At 40.5% G+C, this 19,193-nt stretch overlaps 1 protein-coding gene across 1 annotated transcript in view; it reads left to right on the top strand.

The window, feature by feature from the left end:
• The window catches only part of ncapd3 (non-SMC condensin II complex, subunit D3), a gene marked incomplete at its 3' end in the record, with an annotated part of 30,203 nt that extends 12,578 nt beyond the window's left edge, over window positions 1-17,625 (top strand). Inside the window, 19 exon segments of the mRNA XM_038737853.1 lie at window positions 35-255; window positions 483-674; window positions 783-880; window positions 967-1,076; window positions 1,854-1,961; window positions 2,703-2,817; window positions 4,390-4,485; window positions 4,655-4,893; window positions 5,365-5,444; window positions 6,532-6,669; window positions 6,885-7,018; window positions 7,288-7,496; window positions 8,814-8,924; window positions 9,224-9,391; window positions 10,995-11,107; window positions 12,650-12,714; window positions 17,058-17,105; window positions 17,327-17,389; window positions 17,577-17,625. Coding sequence (XP_038593781.1) covers window positions 35-255; window positions 483-674; window positions 783-880; window positions 967-1,076; window positions 1,854-1,961; window positions 2,703-2,817; window positions 4,390-4,485; window positions 4,655-4,893; window positions 5,365-5,444; window positions 6,532-6,669; window positions 6,885-7,018; window positions 7,288-7,496; window positions 8,814-8,924; window positions 9,224-9,391; window positions 10,995-11,107; window positions 12,650-12,714; window positions 17,058-17,105; window positions 17,327-17,389; window positions 17,577-17,625 — 2,357 coding nt within the window.
• Between the last annotated feature and the right edge of the window lie 1,568 nt (window positions 17,626-19,193).

Genomic DNA, 19,193 nt, shown 5'->3' with positions numbered 1-19,193 from the left:
GAAACATGTTTCTGTTCTTTCTTCTGATCTCCAGGCTAAACCAGAGTGCAGCGTGGTGCAGAAGGCATGGCTTCATGGTGTGGTGCCGGCTGTGGTGGACTCTGAGAACTCTGTGCAGGACAAGGCGCTGGAGGCTCTGGACCAGGTGCTGCTCAGCCAGGTCAAACCGTACTCGGCCAGCCGCCACATGGATGCCAGTCAGAGGCTGACTTGGGATCTGCTGGGCCTGCTCTGTCATGAGTGCCAGAACCTCAGGTTGGACCAACTACATTCAGTCCAGTTTGTGTTTCATGCTAAATAACAACACATCATACAGCAGAACTTGTGTAGAATACTAAATACTTTTATTTTTGTTTTATTTTGATTAAAAATAGTCAAACATAACAAATGCTGAAATATTAGGTATATTAGGCTTTATTGCTTAGAAACTGACCACTTCACCACTGCTGTTGCTAATAATGTTTTTTGTCCCGGGTCTCCAGCCGATATTTCAGCAGGGCCTTCACCATCTGGTCCAAACAGAAGAAGTTCACACAGAGATTCATCACGGACCTGATCTCACACACTGAGGCAGATCACGCTGCCGGGGCTTGGCTGCTGCTCTCCAAGGTTGTTGCTTCGTCCCCCATACTGCCCTTCACCAAGATCCTGGATGCCTGGGACAGCATGGTCCGGTGAGAAGGACACACACTATTTATTTGCAACATTTACATTGAGCTCTTGATTTATTTTCAGCTGGCAATCCAGTGTTAGCTAGGTGATGTTTGTATTTTTGCTCTTAGTTCGAAGGATGTAGCCGTGACAACCTCCTGTCACATCCTGTGTGTGATGGGCGACATCGCCGTACATTTGAATGAAGACACCAAGGACAGGATTGTTCGTAAGTGATTGTGTAAGATGATGGGAAAATTCCCTGGAGGAGTCTGGAAGTTTTGTAAACCCCCATCTCTGTCTCTGTCTACTCAGAGAATCTGATGTCTTGGTTGAAGACTTTTACTTTATCTCTGGAGGTGATCTGTGCTGCTGTGGAGACTCTTTATCAACTCGGCCGCAGTGAAGACGTCAAACAGACTCAGGTGGGAGATCTTGTCCTGCATAGTTTCATAATTAGAAATGTTAGGGTGCAAAGTTTAAACCAGGGGTCGGCAAATAATTCTGGCATTGGACCAACATTTTTTCAAGCCGTTACATGGCAGGCCAGAACATAGTCAAATTATTTCAAATCCTTGTGTTCTCGTGTGCACGTTTAGCTCAGTCTGTACTGTGCGGGGCTTCCATTAGGAAAATTGTCAGATCGATTACAACTAACTGCAGATTTTTCTTTTCTCCCTTGGTAAGGACACTTTTGTACATGCTCACAATAAAGCATGTGCTGCAGTGTGTGCGCGTCCCGGTGTTTGATCCGCATTCATAAACCTATGGATGCTTATTTTCATTATCCTGAGGAAATTCAGGGGAATCCAATCACACGTTTACTGACAGCTTTTTCAGAGGTGTGCTAAGCAGGCCAGAGTCTCTTTTGAGTTGTCCTTCAGAACTTTTCAAAGTAAAAGCTCTTAATAAACTCGACATGAAGCATTGCTGCAAAAGACATTCTCACGCTTTTATTTTAGAGGCACAATCACTTAAGAGGAAGTTATGTTGTGAGTAACTGTTGCTGTCATGACTGAGATCTATTTCAGCACTAGCCGCTATCAATTTATTTAATTTTCTGCTATCAAAGCAATCTGGCTGCGGGCCAGATATTATTGCTGTCGTGCCGCCTATTGCCAACCACTGGTGTAAACCCAAAGGGAGTCAGTTGGTTTGATCTTTCTATAATTTATGTTATATGTCATTTCTTTTGTGTTCAGGCTTTTCTGAACCAGCACTGTGGTGAGTTGGTGTCTGTCTGCGAGGCTTATTTAGCCAGCATCATCCTGAGAGAAAATGGAACCCAGAACCTCAATGAGGAGCTGATGGTGAGAACTAACCCTTTGCTGGCCTTCCCTTACCCCAACACCTTCATTACCATGCAGGTTAAAAGATTTCAGTCTAACCTTTTAAATGCCTGTTTTTTTAGCGTCTTAAGTGTGTCTTATGTTATGTGACATCAACACGTGCTGTGTACAGCAGCAACAGACAGAGCCGGATGAGAAAATCATTATTTTATGCTCACAATGTCGTTTGACTGAATAAATCAAGGTTTAAAATGTGTGATCACACAGAGAGGTAAAGACAGAACGTTCTCTCGCTAACTTCACTGTCACCCAGCCTCATGGTGACTAAGCTACAGGTACTGACTGTAGAGTTTCAGCCTGATACACCTCCGTTCAGTCTCCTCCTGCTCTCTGTGGTCACTTAAATTCATCATAGAGTACTTCTCATTTACATGTTGGGTTTCTTTTGTCAGACAACTGAAGGAGTATGAAATACTCACTAAACACAGCAGTCACTGCACACCACTGATAAAACCATTATTTTACAATCATGATGTCTTCTGACAAAACCTGAATCCAGGCTAATGACTAATGTCTAATGGCTAATGTGTATTCAGCTACATTGGTATGTTAATTGAACAATCACAGAAACAAAATGTTGCCTTCCTAACTTTACAGACACAAAGCCCCTGATTATTTGTTAAATTCACAGACCCAGGGTGCTGTAAGATCCCAGGTCAGTACTTGTATTGTGCTTGTGATGTAAGTTGTTCTCTCTTCCAGGTTAAACACCTGCACACTCTGGGTGTTGCGTCACTCCACTGTCCTGCCAAGGTCGGCAAAAGGACGGTGCTGCTGGTGGAATCTGTCCTCACAACACATTCTGACAAACTGGCAGGTAGGTAAAGAGCTAGAAACCTGGTTTGCAGGTTAGAAAAAAGAGATTTAGTGAGAGCATTTTTTTTATCAGGCGTACTCCCACCACAGTCAGTTCTGGTGTTTGCCAGCCCCAGTGTTTCCCACACCTAGGCTTTACTTGGGTGGGCCGCCCAGGTAGATTAACAGCCGCCCAAGTAAATTTGGCGACCCATTTTAAAATTGTTTTTGATTGGAGCACATATTCGCTCTGCACCTCCTCTCGCTCGGTCGCGCTCTCTCTCGCAAACACGGCCAATTCACTGTCTGTGAATTGAATGGTTGATTGTACCAGAACAGGTTTACATGGTTTCATTTTCAAAAAACACCAAAGTTTTAACCAAGCTCTGTCTCTACATCACAGGAACAACTAGGGCTGAAACAATTCATTGATTAAATCGATTCATAAAATGCTTCGACACAAATTCTTCGATGCTTCGTTTAATCCATGTAACTATACAGCACAGTGTTTCAAAGGGACATTTATTACTGTCGCACAGCAGCGTGATTATGATGGAGCTGTTTGCAAAGTGGGAAGAGAGAAAACAGGAGGGACAAAGAAGAAAGTGTCCAAAGTCTGGGATTATTTCAAGCTAAAGAAAACAACAACTCTGTAATGTCACAGTCCGTCCACCGTAAAACAAAACGTATGTCGCCTCGGCAACAGCACGACGGCAGCTTAACAAAAAGGTGTTCTGCCAGCGGACCACAGACAAGGTAACAGTAACAGCAACTTTAGCATTTAGCTGAAATCATGATTGATTGTTGAGTTGAAGCCAAAGTAAGCTGCAGTCCTCAGCTGAAAATGTGCACGTGCGTTTGTTCTCCTGGTTGGCCTGTGAGTTGTAACCTCACAGTCAGGAGTTAACTGGCTGTCGGTCTGATGTTTGCTGTATGACACAGTATGAATTTACGAAAGGACTAATAAATATCTATCATCTATCGCCAAGCAAAAGTGCTTCTTAAAGACGCATCGATGAATCGTTGAAATAATCTATAGAAGTTTCGAATACTAAAATCATCGTTAGCTGCAGCCCTAGTAACAACTTTATGTCCATTAACTGCCTGGAGGGTAGCTAGTGTTTGGAAGGGAGAGGAGAGGCGTGCTGCAGCTCAGTGTTTTTCCCATAATTTTTCCACCGGTGATTTTGAGGGTGTGTCGGACTAGCTGCTTAGCGAGCATTATGACTCATTTTTCGCTGTGACGTCACAGCAAAGTGGGAGAAAGGCTGGACTACAAACGAGCTGTTTTCAAGCAGTTCAGAGCAGAGTTTTCTGTGAGAGATACAAGAAGAACTCCCTTTGAGCTGGACTTTGGGCTTTTTCACTTTGCAAACCTTTTACATGCACAAAAAAGATACATAACTCAATAAAGGAGAGGGGAAAAAGCCATAATAACACCTCTTTAATAGAAGCTTTGAATGTAAAAAATGACATTTGGTATAGCCCTACACTCTACACAGGAGCTTCAAAATTTAACAGAAAAACATTGAATGTATTCTGTGGTCACATGGTTGACATTGCTGTCATGTTTTTTTATGTTGGTCATTGACAGAGTGCCCGGAGGAGCTGCCAGCCTCGCTGCCTCTGTCCCAGTTCAAATTAAACTCTCTGCCTACCAGAGTCAGAGCACACGGAGTCATCACTTTAGGTAAACTGTCCTTCTCTCGTTTATGTCTGCCTCCTCTGTGTCTCTTTCAGTAAAAGCTGAGAAACATTTTTTATGAAACGATACAAAATGATAGCCTTATCCTCGATGTGTTTCGGATGTCTCCTCATACATTTAATGGTTTGTCTTCATTGCTGTCTGTCTGGTTCAGGTAAACTGTGTCTGCAGCATGAAGAACTGGTCCAGAAGTACCTGCCTGTGTTTGCCAGAGAGCTGGAGGTCGGCACAGAGGTTGCTGTGCGCAACAATGTGGTGGTGATTATGTGTGATCTGTGTGTTCGATACACCAACATCGTGGATCACTACATCCCCAACATCTCCGCCTGTCTGCGAGACAGCGAATCTGTCATCAGGGAGCAGACTCTCATCATGCTGACCAACCTGCTCCAGGTGGGAACTGTTCTAAACATTCTACACACATCATAATGTACGTAACTATTCATTGCAGTTTAATACAAGGAAAGGGGGTGATATCAACATCTTTCATTCCAAGGCCATTTTTGTTACTTCAAATAAAGACCACATTCTTTCTTCTATAGTCTGTTGATGTGATGTAAAAGAAAAATTATGTATTTGAAAAATATGGAAGGGCATTTGAAACTTAATTCAGTTTCATATAATGAAGGCATTTTTAGGCATTTACAGCTGCCAATTATATACTCCACCAGGAATCAGCTTTTAGTCGTTCAAATTGACAGATGGACAGGTAAAAGGTTGCCACATTTCAGTCTCTTATTCGATTTGTCAGAAGATTCTGCACCAGTCGACCCCTCATTCCTCCTTCATGCTAAATGGGCTGTTTTTCATGGAATCATTTGGCATGGTGTGTTTTGATTGGTTATATCTTATGCCTTTTTCTAGGAGGAATTTGTGAAATGGAAGGGCTCCCTCTTCTTTCGCTTCATGGTGGCACTCGTTGACCCAGTCCCTGCCATCAGCAGGTAAGTCCCAATGTGATGACTAAAGGCCCATTTATACTGCTGCGTAGGGTCTACGTGCGTACCTACGCCGTAAGCTACGCACGTAGCCAATGCATTTATAATTGTGCGTAGGTCTGTCATTCTGCAATTACACCCCCAAACACTAGTCACCGGGAGCGCTACAGAGTCCACTGTGTTGACTTTTGCCGGCCGAGCAGGCTAACTTCCAGTTTAGCGCCCCGCTAACGTAAATGGGGGCAACGACGTAGCCTCTGCGTTGCCTCTACGTAGCCCCGTAGCCTACGCCGTCGATTTGACGCAGAAGTATAAATTGCGCTTAAGTAGTCCAATTCAAAAAGTTAAACTTTGATATATTCCAGATTCATTACACATAAAGTAAAATATTTCAAACCCTATCTTTAATATTGATGATTACGGCTTACAGCTCATGGAAATCATTACTCCTGTATCTCAAAATGTATCAGAATTTTAGAAAAAAGAATTTATAATGCAGAAATGTTGACCTGAGAAGGGCTGTAATCAGCTAATTAACTCAAAACACCTGCAAAGGTTTCCTGAACCTTTAATCTCTCTCGTCTGTCTGGGGTGTTGACGGCGCAGTGGATAAGACACATCCCTTTGGTGTGGAAGACCTGGGTTCAAATCCCCATTGTGACATTCACCAATGTGACACTTAACCCCTAGTTGCTCCAGAGGTGTGCAACGTGTTATGTGTAGGCACCATCGTGCTGGCACTGTTTAAAAATCAGCAACAACATCCTAGTCTGTGGCTCTTTTGTATCCAATTCTATCATGCAGCAGGATTAAAAAAAACAAAAAAAACTTCAAACCACACACATAGCAAATTGCTCTTATCAAAGTGACACATTTTTAAGTGGGTGTCCATGGCATAATAGGGACATATTTTCTTCATATCAGTCATACCACATTGCTGCTATATGACTGCATGCTGTGATCTCTCCACGCATTTGCACATTGTTCATGAATTAATAAATATACACACAGAGCTTGCATCTAAAATTGCCCTGAGCACCTGAAGAAACCCACCGTAATATCAAACCTAAGTGCCTCCTGTTTCCTGTTCCAGTCTGACTGAATACTGCCTGCTCCACCTGTTGCTGAAGAAGAACCCAGAAATGTTCAGCCAGCACTTCATAGAGTGCATCTTCCACTTCAACTGCTACAGCAAACACAAGTCCTACAACAAGTTCCCTCAAAATGAGCGGTAGGACGCTGTGGGGGATATCATTTCTGTCTTCCAGTTTAAATTTGCCATTACTGCTTTATGATTATTTGCAAAGATGACTCTTGAAACCCTGTGTATTCATAACTACATAGAACTGAAAGAGTACAGTATGCATCCTGTTACAATACATGCAAGGATTATTAAGTATATAAAATATTCTTTCATTGACTTATATTTCTTTTAAATTTATGCAGAGACAAGGTTCGGTTCTCCCTTAAAGGAGCTCAGCACCGCGAGAAGCGTTTTCGGATCTACCGCTTCCTTTTGGAGCACTTCACTGATGCCCAGCGCTTCAACATCACCAACAAGATCAACCAGGCTGTCTTAGGTGAGCATGAATGGACTAAGAAGTAAAAGCAACAAAGCATGGAAAAAGCAACTTATGCATAGAACCACCAATTCTTTTTCAGCTCTGTCTGGTCTAAATGTTTTTCTTTCTCTGGTGATGACTCAAATGAACTCCGGTGGTTCTTTAAAGTGTGTATTATGAATAGTAAACATCTTTGGACATCTTAACACGTTTTCTCTGTGAATTCTGGACAGCACCAAATTAAGTCTAGAGCAGTATTAACCTGAAAATAAACTTTCCTCTCCCAGCATCCTTTGCAGACGAGGAGCTGCCTCTCGATGGAGATGGTGCTGACATCTTGTCAGAAACGTTCAACATCTTGAGTCTGAAGGAGATGAAGCTGCAGGCCATATCTACTCCAGCAGGAGGCGCTGCAGGGGAGGAACCAGAGGAGGAGAACATGGCCACCATGGCTAAGGCTGTCCTGCAAGCCGCACAGAAGAAAGTTGTCTCACAGGTGAGCAATGTTGGAGAAGTTACTCAAACTGTAATCAATTACGCATTTAAAAAAAGTAGATTCCTTTGCAACTGTAATTAATCAGCAGATAAAGTAATGCATCAAATGTCCGTATAACATACTAACATACTCTGCATCCTCCACACCCACACCTCACATTTTCTGTATTTAACACAAATAGAAAATGAGACATTAAAGGAGACCTATTATGCTTCTCCATATTTTATGCCTTATTTACAGTGTTACAGTGTTGGAGGTTCAAGTTAAACATGGCCAAAGCTTCAAACAATGAGGTCAAAGTATTTTTTTTAAAAATCCCTGTGAGCCAAAACCTCAGATTTCTTCCTGTTCTGAACGCTCTGTTTTCAACAGCTTTTTCTATTTATGGCTCTGTTTGGGGACACAAGGAGCTAGACAGAGATGGTTTTCCATATATGGTAATTTTCTCTCTGTACCGCAACAACAACCTGGTAACATGCTTCAGGTCTTGGCCAATCAGAAGACGGTGGGCTTTGAGAGGGGGAGCCTTAAAGAGACAGGAGCATCTACAGTTTGTTTCAGACATAGACTATATATAAGAAGTGGACGTAGTCATTGCAGTGTCCCCCGTTGGTTAGTGGACTGCCGTTTTGAAGCCTCGAGCTTGGCTGATAGGGGGCCGCCATGTTGAGTTTTTGCAACCAGCCACACATTTGGATGAGACGGTGGCTCTAATGGCCGTGTGTGAAGCTAGCTAGCTTGCTTAGCTAGGTGCATCTGTAATTCACGTTAACTGTCATTTAAACAGGGCTGATAATTTTGTCTAGCGAACATCAGTCGCTTAAAACTAAATGTACTCACCAGAGAAAGTGAACAGCCAATTCCTAATAAGCTTTTCCAACAGCACTGGTTAAATTTACACAGTGCCGAGGGTACGAGTCTCTAGCCTGATTGACAGGTCGCCATGATTACGTTTGTCAATCACAGATAATCCCGCCCTGAGGCATACTCTGCTTTCTGGTCTATTTTCCTCTAAATGGGACCTTAATTTACTAAATGAACCTCATATTGGATTGAAAACATAAAACTAGTGACTGAGACCATAAACTCATCAGGAAAGTGTTTACTGAGGTAATAAATCAGCTGAGAAGTAGAAACATTTTACCATTATTTCTAATGGAGCCGGACTTCTTTTTGCAACCGGAAGAGTCGCCCCCTGCTGGCCCTTCAATAGAATGCAGGTTTAAGGTATTAGATTCCCATCTCTCTCATCGCTAAATATCATTAGAAAACTTGGTGGAGTTTTCAGGGGAGCTCATTTCCTGCTTTGATCCACAGGTCCAGAAGAAGGCCTTCATAGAGAATACAGTTCCTGTCATAATCAGCCTAAAGAGCCTGCTGGAGCAAAAACGCTCTCCTGTCCTCAGAGACCTCATGGCCTACCTCCAGGTGAGACCACGGCATGGACTTGTTCATTTCATTAATTGATTGATGTGTAGCCTGATGACATGCATTATTAGAAAATCTTGAAAGGTTGCAATGCAGTAACAAGACAGCTTATGTTCACATTTCCACTCATCCATTTCTTAACAAACAACAACTAATTATCTAGTAGATCAGGAAGATATAAGGGAAAGGAAGCCACTAAAAGAGGGAAAGTTCTGGGACAGATAAACATGGTCCTGAGATAAGCAGCCCAACCTTTGTGTGACACTCCCTGCATGACATGATGCCGTTGTTCCCATTAGGTGACGATGCAGGACTACCGTAACGAGGTGAAGGAGTTTTTCTCTGGAGATGAGCAGCTGGCGGCTGAGGTGGAGTTTGCACTGAAGACGGCTGAGAAGGAGAGAGAGATGGAGGACCAGATGGACAACTGCAGCCTGACCGGAGACACCAGGACTCCCACTGCACAGGTCAGAACACTACACAGAACACTGAGAGTGCTACTTAAAATAAACTTGTGTATACAGAATGATGATGATGATGATGATGATGATGATGATGATGATAATAATAATATATAAAGTTATAAGCAGCTGCAGATTTTTGGATAAAATCTTTCAATTTCCACTATTTAATATCAATACGCGAAAGCTTTTAAATTTCATAGTTTCATAGACAAAATTAGTCTTCAGTTATTCTTCAATATTTTTATTAGTGCTGGGCAATGATTAAAATTTGTAATTGCGATTAATCACATAGTTACACGCAAAATTGAATAATGAATTTTAAAGTAGTGTATTGGTATTGGTTGACTATGTATGATTTAAATGTACTGCTAAATACACAAAAGTGCAATAACATGTGGTTTGCAAACACTTTAAACAAATAAGGTGCTTTTTACCAGCAGTATTCCCTTTACACAGAAGCAATAAAATATTTCTTGTAAATCTCAATTAAACATTAATGTATTCAAATTAAAATCTCCCTGTCTGTCTGTTCGTTCAGCGGAGTAAAGAGCAACCCCGCGGGGCCAAGTAACAACGTTGTGGTTTCAAGAACGTTCCTAAGACCGACATCTTCCCCAATACTAACCAGCATGCAGTGTGTAGTTATCCACTTCGCTATGGCATTTGATTGCTTGTCTTGCTTTTGTTTATCTACTTCTCCCACACTCTGTATCCAGCCGTAGTCTGTAATAATGCAACGCGTTAATGTGCTCAGCCCTAATTTTCATAGATTTTTTTAAAATTATGGTGTTGATTGAATTAGAAGTTAAAACATATATATTTTAAACTATGTATTTTATATTGCAATCATCCACAAGTTTGCAAAGTCTTTTATATTAATATGAATAGAAATGTATTATTATTATAATACTAATTTTAAACAATATTTCCTGATTCTCTTAAATACATTATTTAAAAAAGTTGTACTGAAATGAAGTCATTAGAGCTGAAATGAGTCAATTTTATTGATTAATAGTTGCCAGGAAATTAACCAGCATATATTTTCACAATAGATTTAATCATTTAAACAAAAAAGCTGAACCGTTTCTGGTTCAGCCTTTTTGATGATGAGAGGATCTGCTGCTTTCCTCTACTTTATTTCACAGTAAACTCTTGCATAGTAAAGAAAAAAATTATTTACATCACCTTGGCCAGTGAAAAATTGAGAAAATAAGTGGCAGAATAATCAATAGTTGTGTGTTTTGTGGGTTTCTGTGAGGCCTAAATTGATTAATGGCTAAATTCAAGGCATTAAATGTTCGTAAGGTGTATATATCGTAACATCTCCAATTTAGATTTAAGTATTTTAAAATGGTCTTTCTTGATGAGCTTTTCATGCAGTCTGTTCTCTGACAGGAATGTAACTGCTTTAAGTGTCTTTTTTAAATTATTAATGGTAAAATTGCTCATTAAACTCTTATTTTCTTATGTTTAAGAATTATTGATTGTTTTAGGGAGTTATTGTAATTAAATTTAGATTTACTCACATTAATAGCAGATGCAGGCCAGTGTCTTGGAGTTCCTCACAGTCAGTGAAGGTGTCATGGTGATTCTGCTCTCTCCTCAGCATTCAGGCACAGGCTCTCCTGTCAGGCCCCGGCCCCTCCTACCGTTTAGCTTTGCCACCCCACAGCCGCCACGTCCAAACCCCCTGTCTGCCAGACTGGCACACACTGACAAGTAGGTTTCCATCACATTAGCTAATCTTTGTTTTTTTTTAAACATCTCTTTATTATATTTTAGAAGAGAAGAGACACTAAGATGAATAACATCGACAAACATAATCTGAATATGTATGATGCAGAGGATTGCAGTTAACAGCCCATTCAGCAGCGAGATCACTTCATCATTCCATCCATCATTTTGTTTGTCATGCTCCTGAAATATGTTAGTGTGTATCTTACATTTTTAAAGAGCAAAGTTATCAATAATTTCTTTCAGCCATATGGATTTCCACAGGTTGTTTGTTTTTTCCACCATCAGGCAATGCCTGCATAAAAAACAACTGTGAGCAGTACATTGTTTCAAGTTACATCATCTGGGTAAATAATTTAGGATTAAGGGGCATCTTTTTACCAGTAATCTGACTGATCAGATCAACCACCTTTACCAAAAGCAGAATATCTGCCGGCACTCCCACATGCATGAAACAGAGGATGGTGGGGAAAGTGGAATTATTTGAAGAGTTACAAAATGTAGATAGGTTAGTTTTTAGAACATTGATGCATCCAATCAAGGATAAGGGTAATTTTGTCCTATTCATAAACTGCATAACTGCATCATTTATATAGCACCAATTCATAACAGAGATTCTCATGTGCACTCATATTGAGCAGATCTAGATCATAATCTTTATAATATTATTTATAGAGACTATAACCACTATGAGCAAGTACTTGGTGACAATGGTATAACAGGTAACCTTGAGAAGAACCTAGAATCAGGGCGCCCAACTGAACTGAGAACCCACCGTAGCACACAGGAGCAAGTTCCACTTAGAGATCTATAATAATAGTAATGGTAGTAGGTAATAATACAACGATTTTAGGAAAAAATCAAGATGCAATTTTTCTGCCAGATACTACCACTATCACTGCCAGTCTATTTCTGACTGATTTTTGATCACATTCTTTCAAATCGTAATTTCGATTTGAAAACGATTAATCTTCAGCCTTAACAAATGTCATTAAAAATGACTAATAGTAGTGATAGCAATAATAATAATGATAATAATAATAGGACTATAATAATAATTGTAGCAGCTGGTGTTGTGCAGGAACATGGGGGCAGCAGGTGGTCTGCAACCAGAGACTCTCCAGCTCCAGAGCCAGAAACCCCTGCAGAAAGCGCCAAAAACGGAAGTTCCAGGGTGATATCTTGACCGCTGATTATCCGTTTTCCTACGTCCGTCACAGATTCTAGGAAGATTTGTACACCAGGGTTGTTTTTGTTTTTTACATTTATTGGATAGTTCATAGTGTAGATACAGACAGGAAACATTGGGAAAGAAAGAGGGAGTGTGTAACAAATGACATCACTGAAATTGGGACATTGTGGCTAGGTGTCTCCAATAGGTTACCTGGTTGCCCAGTGTTTTTCAACTTTTTAGGATTCCATTGTTTTCCCCATATTTCAGTATGGTATGCATGCATATGGCTTCAGTGAGGAAATAAGACAATAATGTGTGTGTGTGTGTGTGTGTGTGTGTGTTTTTTTTATCAGGCGTGTGCACAGATGCAGGCTAGAGGAACATCTCCAGTCTAAGTCACTCGCTCTGGAAAGAACAGGTATGACACATTGGAGGTTTATGGAAACTCAGCTGATCTTTCACTAAAATTTGAGTCAGTTAGCTTTCACAAAATAGTTATAGCTTAGTAAGTGTTTTCATCTGGATTAGTATTAAACACATTATCTTATTTCAATTTAAAATAACATTAATAATACTACATCAAGTGGCTACGATCCATTTTTTTAACTTAATAGATTATTTGTATGTGAAAGTTGCTGCTCATTGTATCAAACAAAGAATTATCACCAACTCAGCAGTTCCCCTCAGCTCTACAGGGTTTTACTTTTACTGTTTAGGTTCACTCTCACCGCTCTCATGGCCTCTTTTCCAACCACAGCAGGCAGTTGTACAGCGAAAAAGCTGGCTGCCCAGCAGCAAACGGCAGACAGTCACAGTTAGAGACTAGCTGGTGAACATAGTGGAGCATTTAGCAGCTAAAGAGTCAGATATTTCCTCCAGTACTTGGTAGAGTCCAAAAACAGAGCTGAGTGAATATTGGACTTACATTCATCAGGTACAAACACCACTTGATGATGTCTGTGGGATGTGTAAATATGCAATTGTTTGCTAACAATTTTGCCATATCAAAGGTGATGTTGAAGTTTTGGGTTTACAGATTGTTTCTGCTGCAAAACATCAGTTATTGCAGGTTTCATTTATATTCCAAGGGTATCTTCTTAAAGGGGCCATGTGTAGTTTTTAGTGGCCTCTAGTTGTAAGGTTGCAGATTGCAACCACTGTTTCCAAGCGTGTGCTCCAGCGCATCTAACTAATGAACGGGCAAAACAGAGACAGAACAAGAGACAGCAAGCACAAAAGACTGGAAACTCGGGTAAACTCCCACTGCAGCACATTGTATCTTTGACCAGAGAGGCTCAGCAATGTGACCACAGCTACTGTAAGGGCATCCTGAATAAAGAGTACTAAATTGCGTGTGCATTCTAAAATATTACATGTGTATTTGTAGTACCTGTTATGGGTGATTAACTAAGAATTATTGCGTAGATGGGGGGTGGTGATGGCGCAATGGATAAGACGCCTGCCTTTGGTGTGAGAGACCCGGGTTCACTGTGACACTTAACCCCTGAGCAAGACCTAGTTGCTCCAGAGGCGTGCGACCTCTGACATGTATAGGAATTGTAAGTCGCTTTGGATAAAAGCGTCGGCTAAATGAATAAATGTAAATGTAAATGACAACAGGAGCAAACACAATGGAGGTGGCAGTATTTAAAAGAGGATTTTGCGTGTTTTAATGGTTTCCGCCATGGAGAGTCGGGAGGGAAAGCAGCCACTGCGTAAAAACCTTGGTTGGTTTCATTCAGTGCGTCCCGAGTATGTGGAAATCGTATGTATCTGCCCATCCTGCCTGAGATTGCACTAAGTACTTGGGACAGCAACCTGAAAAAAATGCTTTGGGAAAACCCAGCAGAAACGGATGCAGTATGCTGGAATGACCCAGACCTGAGGAAATGCCAGCAGATCGTTCTTCATCCAGTCAGAGGGAACAATCAACGACCGTCTGCACTGTAGCCGGTCGCTACGCGATCTCCTGGCCCTGTACACCCCAACGCCCCATTCCCTCTCCGATACCTATAGTGGGTTGTGTCGCTGTTACAACCGGCACGCTGTGAACAGTTGGTGATCGTTCCCTCTGGCTGGATGAATTTTACGTGTGATCCATGCACTACTGCAGCTGGGGGCTTTCCGCAGCGCCACACAACTTTCTACATTCTTCCATCTCACAGAGAAAAGAAGTCAGGTTGAAACCAAATTTGCTTTATCGGTATGAATGTTAATACAGTATTGCCAAAGCTAAAAGAAAGTACAAAAAAAACCTATTCCTATAGTTCAGCAAATAGATAAATAAAATAATTATATATTATAATAATATATTGTTAATCTGTTTTCTTTCATTATGGCTGTGTCTCCTTCTGGCAACGATAACAGCAGCCATCCCTGCAACACTCGGCGGTTTGCACCTTCCTTTCAAATGTATAAATACAGATGCTGTTGCACTCACATAGATTGCATTTAGGCTTGTTAGATCACATTGTGTGTAGTAAATAAATGTATTTGCATGTTACCCTCCCATTACTTTGCACAATAAAATTCAAACGCCCCAAATTGCATATTGATTAAGGCAAAAGTACTAAATGAACAACAGGTGCTGTCTTGCACTTTTGGAAGACGTCATTCTGCGTGCACACCATTAGATCAGCTTACATGTTGGTGATTGCAAGTTTGCACACGTTTTTACTCATGCAAACCTTTAGTAAATTAGGCCTAAACGTATTGGATGTAAATGAAATCAGTTAGTGAGCTAGACTGAATATTATAAATGAGATTGTTGCCACACGTTATAACAGTTAGACCGCAGTAAGCGATGTAACTGTAGTGAATGGGTCTTCCACCTGTTGTCCTGCCCTGTTATGTTGCATTGTTGTACATTATGTGGTTCACTTCAGTTACGGTGACTGAGACCGGTGGAGAAGCTGTGTACCTGAGTATCATATTGCAGTAAAACAAAAATAAATCTGAGTTAAATGTTACAAAGCAAACAGCAGCAGATCTGTGCAAACATAGCTGGCTGCCTCTGCCCTGCATCACTATAGGCTAGCATAAACAGATCGCTCCACATTTGCTTTGTACTGTCACATCATTTCTTGCAGGCTAAAATCAACACTTTGACATAATACCGGTGGTACACAGGATAGTGATATGGATTGCGTTGGCAGGTAATGTGCAAAGCCATATGACTATAGTATTTTGCACCGGATAACATTAGCAACTGGTTGGCGTTAACCGGGAAGATATCTAACTTGAGCCAACTAAAACACTGCAAATGCTTTGCAGTAATGTTAGTTTACCTACCCAATAGGATGAAAGCCAACTATGGGTCGTTTTTTATCTCCAAAACAAATGTTTTTACTGATCAATCTGATTCTTGTTTGGCCTGACGGGCTTCAGGCCATAAAACTTTTGTTTGTTTTCATACATGTAAGTATGAGATTGTGTTGGGGTCTGTGTTGAGCTGGTTGTTTTTTGGTGTTAGTGGTGTCTTAGTCGCTTAGTTCACAATTGGTAGGCAAGAGGCTAGGGAGCGCGCATGGACTTTAGGGATCGACTGATATGGTTTTTTTCCAGGCTGATACCGATTATTAGTAACCAATTAGACTGTGTGGTGTAAAAATTTTGAATAACACAAACTCCAGCACAAACCTTTTGTTGAAAATAACAAGATTAAAGTTAATGTCATGTTTAATCTTTAAAATAGTAAATTAAATGAATTCGAGATCCATCCCAGAGATGAGAGACTTGTTAACGATGAGTGATAAATTATCATAAACTTTGTCTTTACCTGCTGCCATTTAAATTGTATTTATTTTTTATTGTTAGGATTTTATTGGTTCTGTTCTTTATCTCTTATCTCATTGTTGTTTTTTATCACTAAATGATTGTCCTTTAAAAATGTTATTTAAAAAAGAATAAATTCAGAACAGTTATCAAATTTAATATATTATAACTGTTTTCAGAGCAGCAACAAAAGTAAAGTTTACAGCAGCAAAGTAACAATATAAAATCCGTATCTCACTGTAAACAAATGGAACATGTAAAATAAACTATATTCCTTGACATCAAAATACTGAGTGAAGTTTAGAAAGAAGACAGCAGTTAGTTTCAGTCCTCCTCCTCCCTGTGCTGCTTCAGATAGGAGGTATTTCATGTCAATGAGCAGTTGAGTTTACAAGGAGTTGCTAAATTTTAAGGTACGTAGCATCTCAGCTAAACAGGCTACAGACAGAGATTTAGCTTTTTTATAACTAGCTATTAGCTGAGCTAGCACATGTGCTTGTGTAAAAACAGCTCCGGTAGATGAGACTGAGCAGATTAAAATATCACTTGGGGCACGTTCCTGCTTGTTGTACTGATGCAGTATCAGCATTTTACTAGTACTGCTGTTTTTGCTTCACTTACTTCCAGTGACAGGTGTAGTTATGGTCAACTTGTGTAATCTACACTCCGCTAGCTCTACTCCGCGTGTATGCGGAGCTCTGGTGAGAAGGGACAGGAGAGGAGGGGCTACATCGTGATGGCTCGCTTGTTCTATTGGCTACTTCTGCACCGTTTTTAGGACTTTAATCAGTTTAATCTAAAATTCCTTTTAGAAAGGATTTTTTTAAATTGCAGAAATAATATAAATTTGATTAAAGATGTAATTAAATTATTTGATATCATTCCTGATTTGATGATCAAAAACGCTTAGTTTTCAATTTGATCCACTCTGATGACTAAGTTTTTTCAGCACTCTGGTCTGATTGACTATTTGATTTATGTTTGCAGTGATGCCTAAAGGAGCTGTGAATGACAGAGCCATCAGCACACCAAAAGGTACAAGCCCATGTCGCTGTCCAAACCTCTGCAACACATCCCCCATCACACACCTGATATTCAATGCATTCCTCCTCCTCCTCCTCCTCTACCTTTAACTGATTTAACATTTCAGTGCATTCTTTATCTCCTCTATGTGGTGCAGATTTTTCATGTTCCGTTACTGAGAATAACTTTTATTCCCCCAAACCAACACTGTCCGTCTGTCCTCCACCTTGTAGGTGTAAATGTCAACTTAACTTTTGATGAAGGAGTCAGCGCGATCTTCAGTGACAGAGGAACAAGTAAGCTACACTGACTTGTCGCTCAATCTCTCTAATCAGATGTTCAGGCAGCAGTTATTGAGTATGACTTTCCTTTCTCGTTACAAATCAATCGAAATTCCTTTGAGCTACAACAATCCTTCAAACTGTGAGGTATGCAGGTTTCAACAAGTTTTGGTTTATTAATCTGTGGTTGCTGTGTCCTCAGGTGGTGTTGGGGAGACCACTGTTCTTCATGTGCGGTCAAATGATCAACAGTAAGTGCACTATTTTTCTCAGTGCTTCCATGCACTCTATGTTGCAGTTATGGTTCTGCAGTCAACTTTCACATGTAGTTTGAAGTAATGTACAGTAGCAAAAATGTAATCTAAGTAAATGGTAAAATCTGTTGTCTAAACCAGCATTTGTGAATGAAAAATTAACCCACTAATACAGCAAATACAGTAGGTCAGGGATTTCCTTTCAGCCGTTAAACTTGAAAGAAATAATGACTTGACATTTATCATGATGATTATCGACATCGAATTATATTTTTTTTAGCGTGATAACATTTTTGGCCGTATCGCCCAGCCCTAATCCAACATACACATTGTTCTACTTCCCCCAAATACTCGCTAGAGCACAAATGTGCATTTATCCGCAGTTGAAACGAGCAATAATAAATAAAATGCATAATTTTCATTTTCAAGGTACACAAGGAAACCTTACAGGCACAGTTAAAAACTAGAAAATTGCTTTTCCTGCAGAAAATACACATAATGAAAAAGTTTATATATATATATATAATGCTACTTGCCTACCTCAGGCATGAGTGAAACCGCAAATACAAGAGCCATACCGGCTAGGACGTCGCCTGGGTCAACAAGGTCCGCGTCAGGTGCAAGGGAAGATTGAAGATCATAACTAAGCAGGACCCGCAAGTACAACAACCAAGATTGCTTAATGAGGCTGCCGATGAGTTAAAAGAAATATGACTTGTTGTTAATAGCATAGTTATATTTATGTTATATGTGTTTTTGCAAGCAGCGCATCGCATCCACGTGCTGGCGCACAGCATTTGGCTCGATAAGGCAACGAACATGTGAGAACAATATGAAACTCTGCTCTTGTATTTGCTCGAGTGACGCACTGAAAACGGCATCAATTTAAATGTAATTTTTCCTCCTGTTCGCCTTATTTATGAAAATAAATTGCACTGCATGCAAGTATTAATTAATATGATTCCTGATTAAACTGTACAACATATCTGAGGCATTCTGTAGCAGAAACAGAATCTCTGTTGTGTTATCCTAAATCTGGATCTTTTTGTGCGCTGTAAATTATCTTAAATTGTGTGTTTTTTGTGCGCACTTCAGCAACAGTGGTACCAGAGGTAATCTGAGCACTGGGGGCTGTGACCCTCTGGTAGAAGACTCGAGCTTGAGTGTCCTCACTGACATCTGGTCCTTTAGATTAAGTAGCCTACAGAAATATGCCTTTTGAGCAGTAGTCTGCATTTCCTCTTGACTAGGAAATGCTGCATAGGAAATGCCTGGTTCAAAGTAAAATTCAATAAGCTGATCCATACTCGGGTGTTGCGCTGAGAGCAGCTGAGTAGACACGGCTATAGCTCAGAAGGAATGGAAGAAGAAAAGCGAGGGAATGCAACATATTGCGAGGCAACTCAAAAGTAGTGCTCAAGAAAGAATCCTTTACTGAGTCACATTTTATTCCCCCAAATGGTTCAGCTTACTAGGAATTGTATTTTACGACCACCTCACACAGAGTTTCCAGTTAAGATACAGTTAATGTTGAAGGTTTTCATCCCATCCCCAGCTTCCTGTTA

This window comes from Micropterus salmoides, unplaced genomic scaffold (genome assembly GCF_014851395.1).
Source record: "Micropterus salmoides isolate LMB-PRFRI ecotype aquatic unplaced genomic scaffold, ASM1485139v1 Ms_hic_scaffold_22, whole genome shotgun sequence".
Lineage (NCBI taxonomy): Eukaryota > Metazoa > Chordata > Actinopteri > Centrarchiformes > Centrarchidae > Micropterus > Micropterus salmoides.
This window is presented reverse-complemented; position numbering and strand designations above follow the sequence as displayed.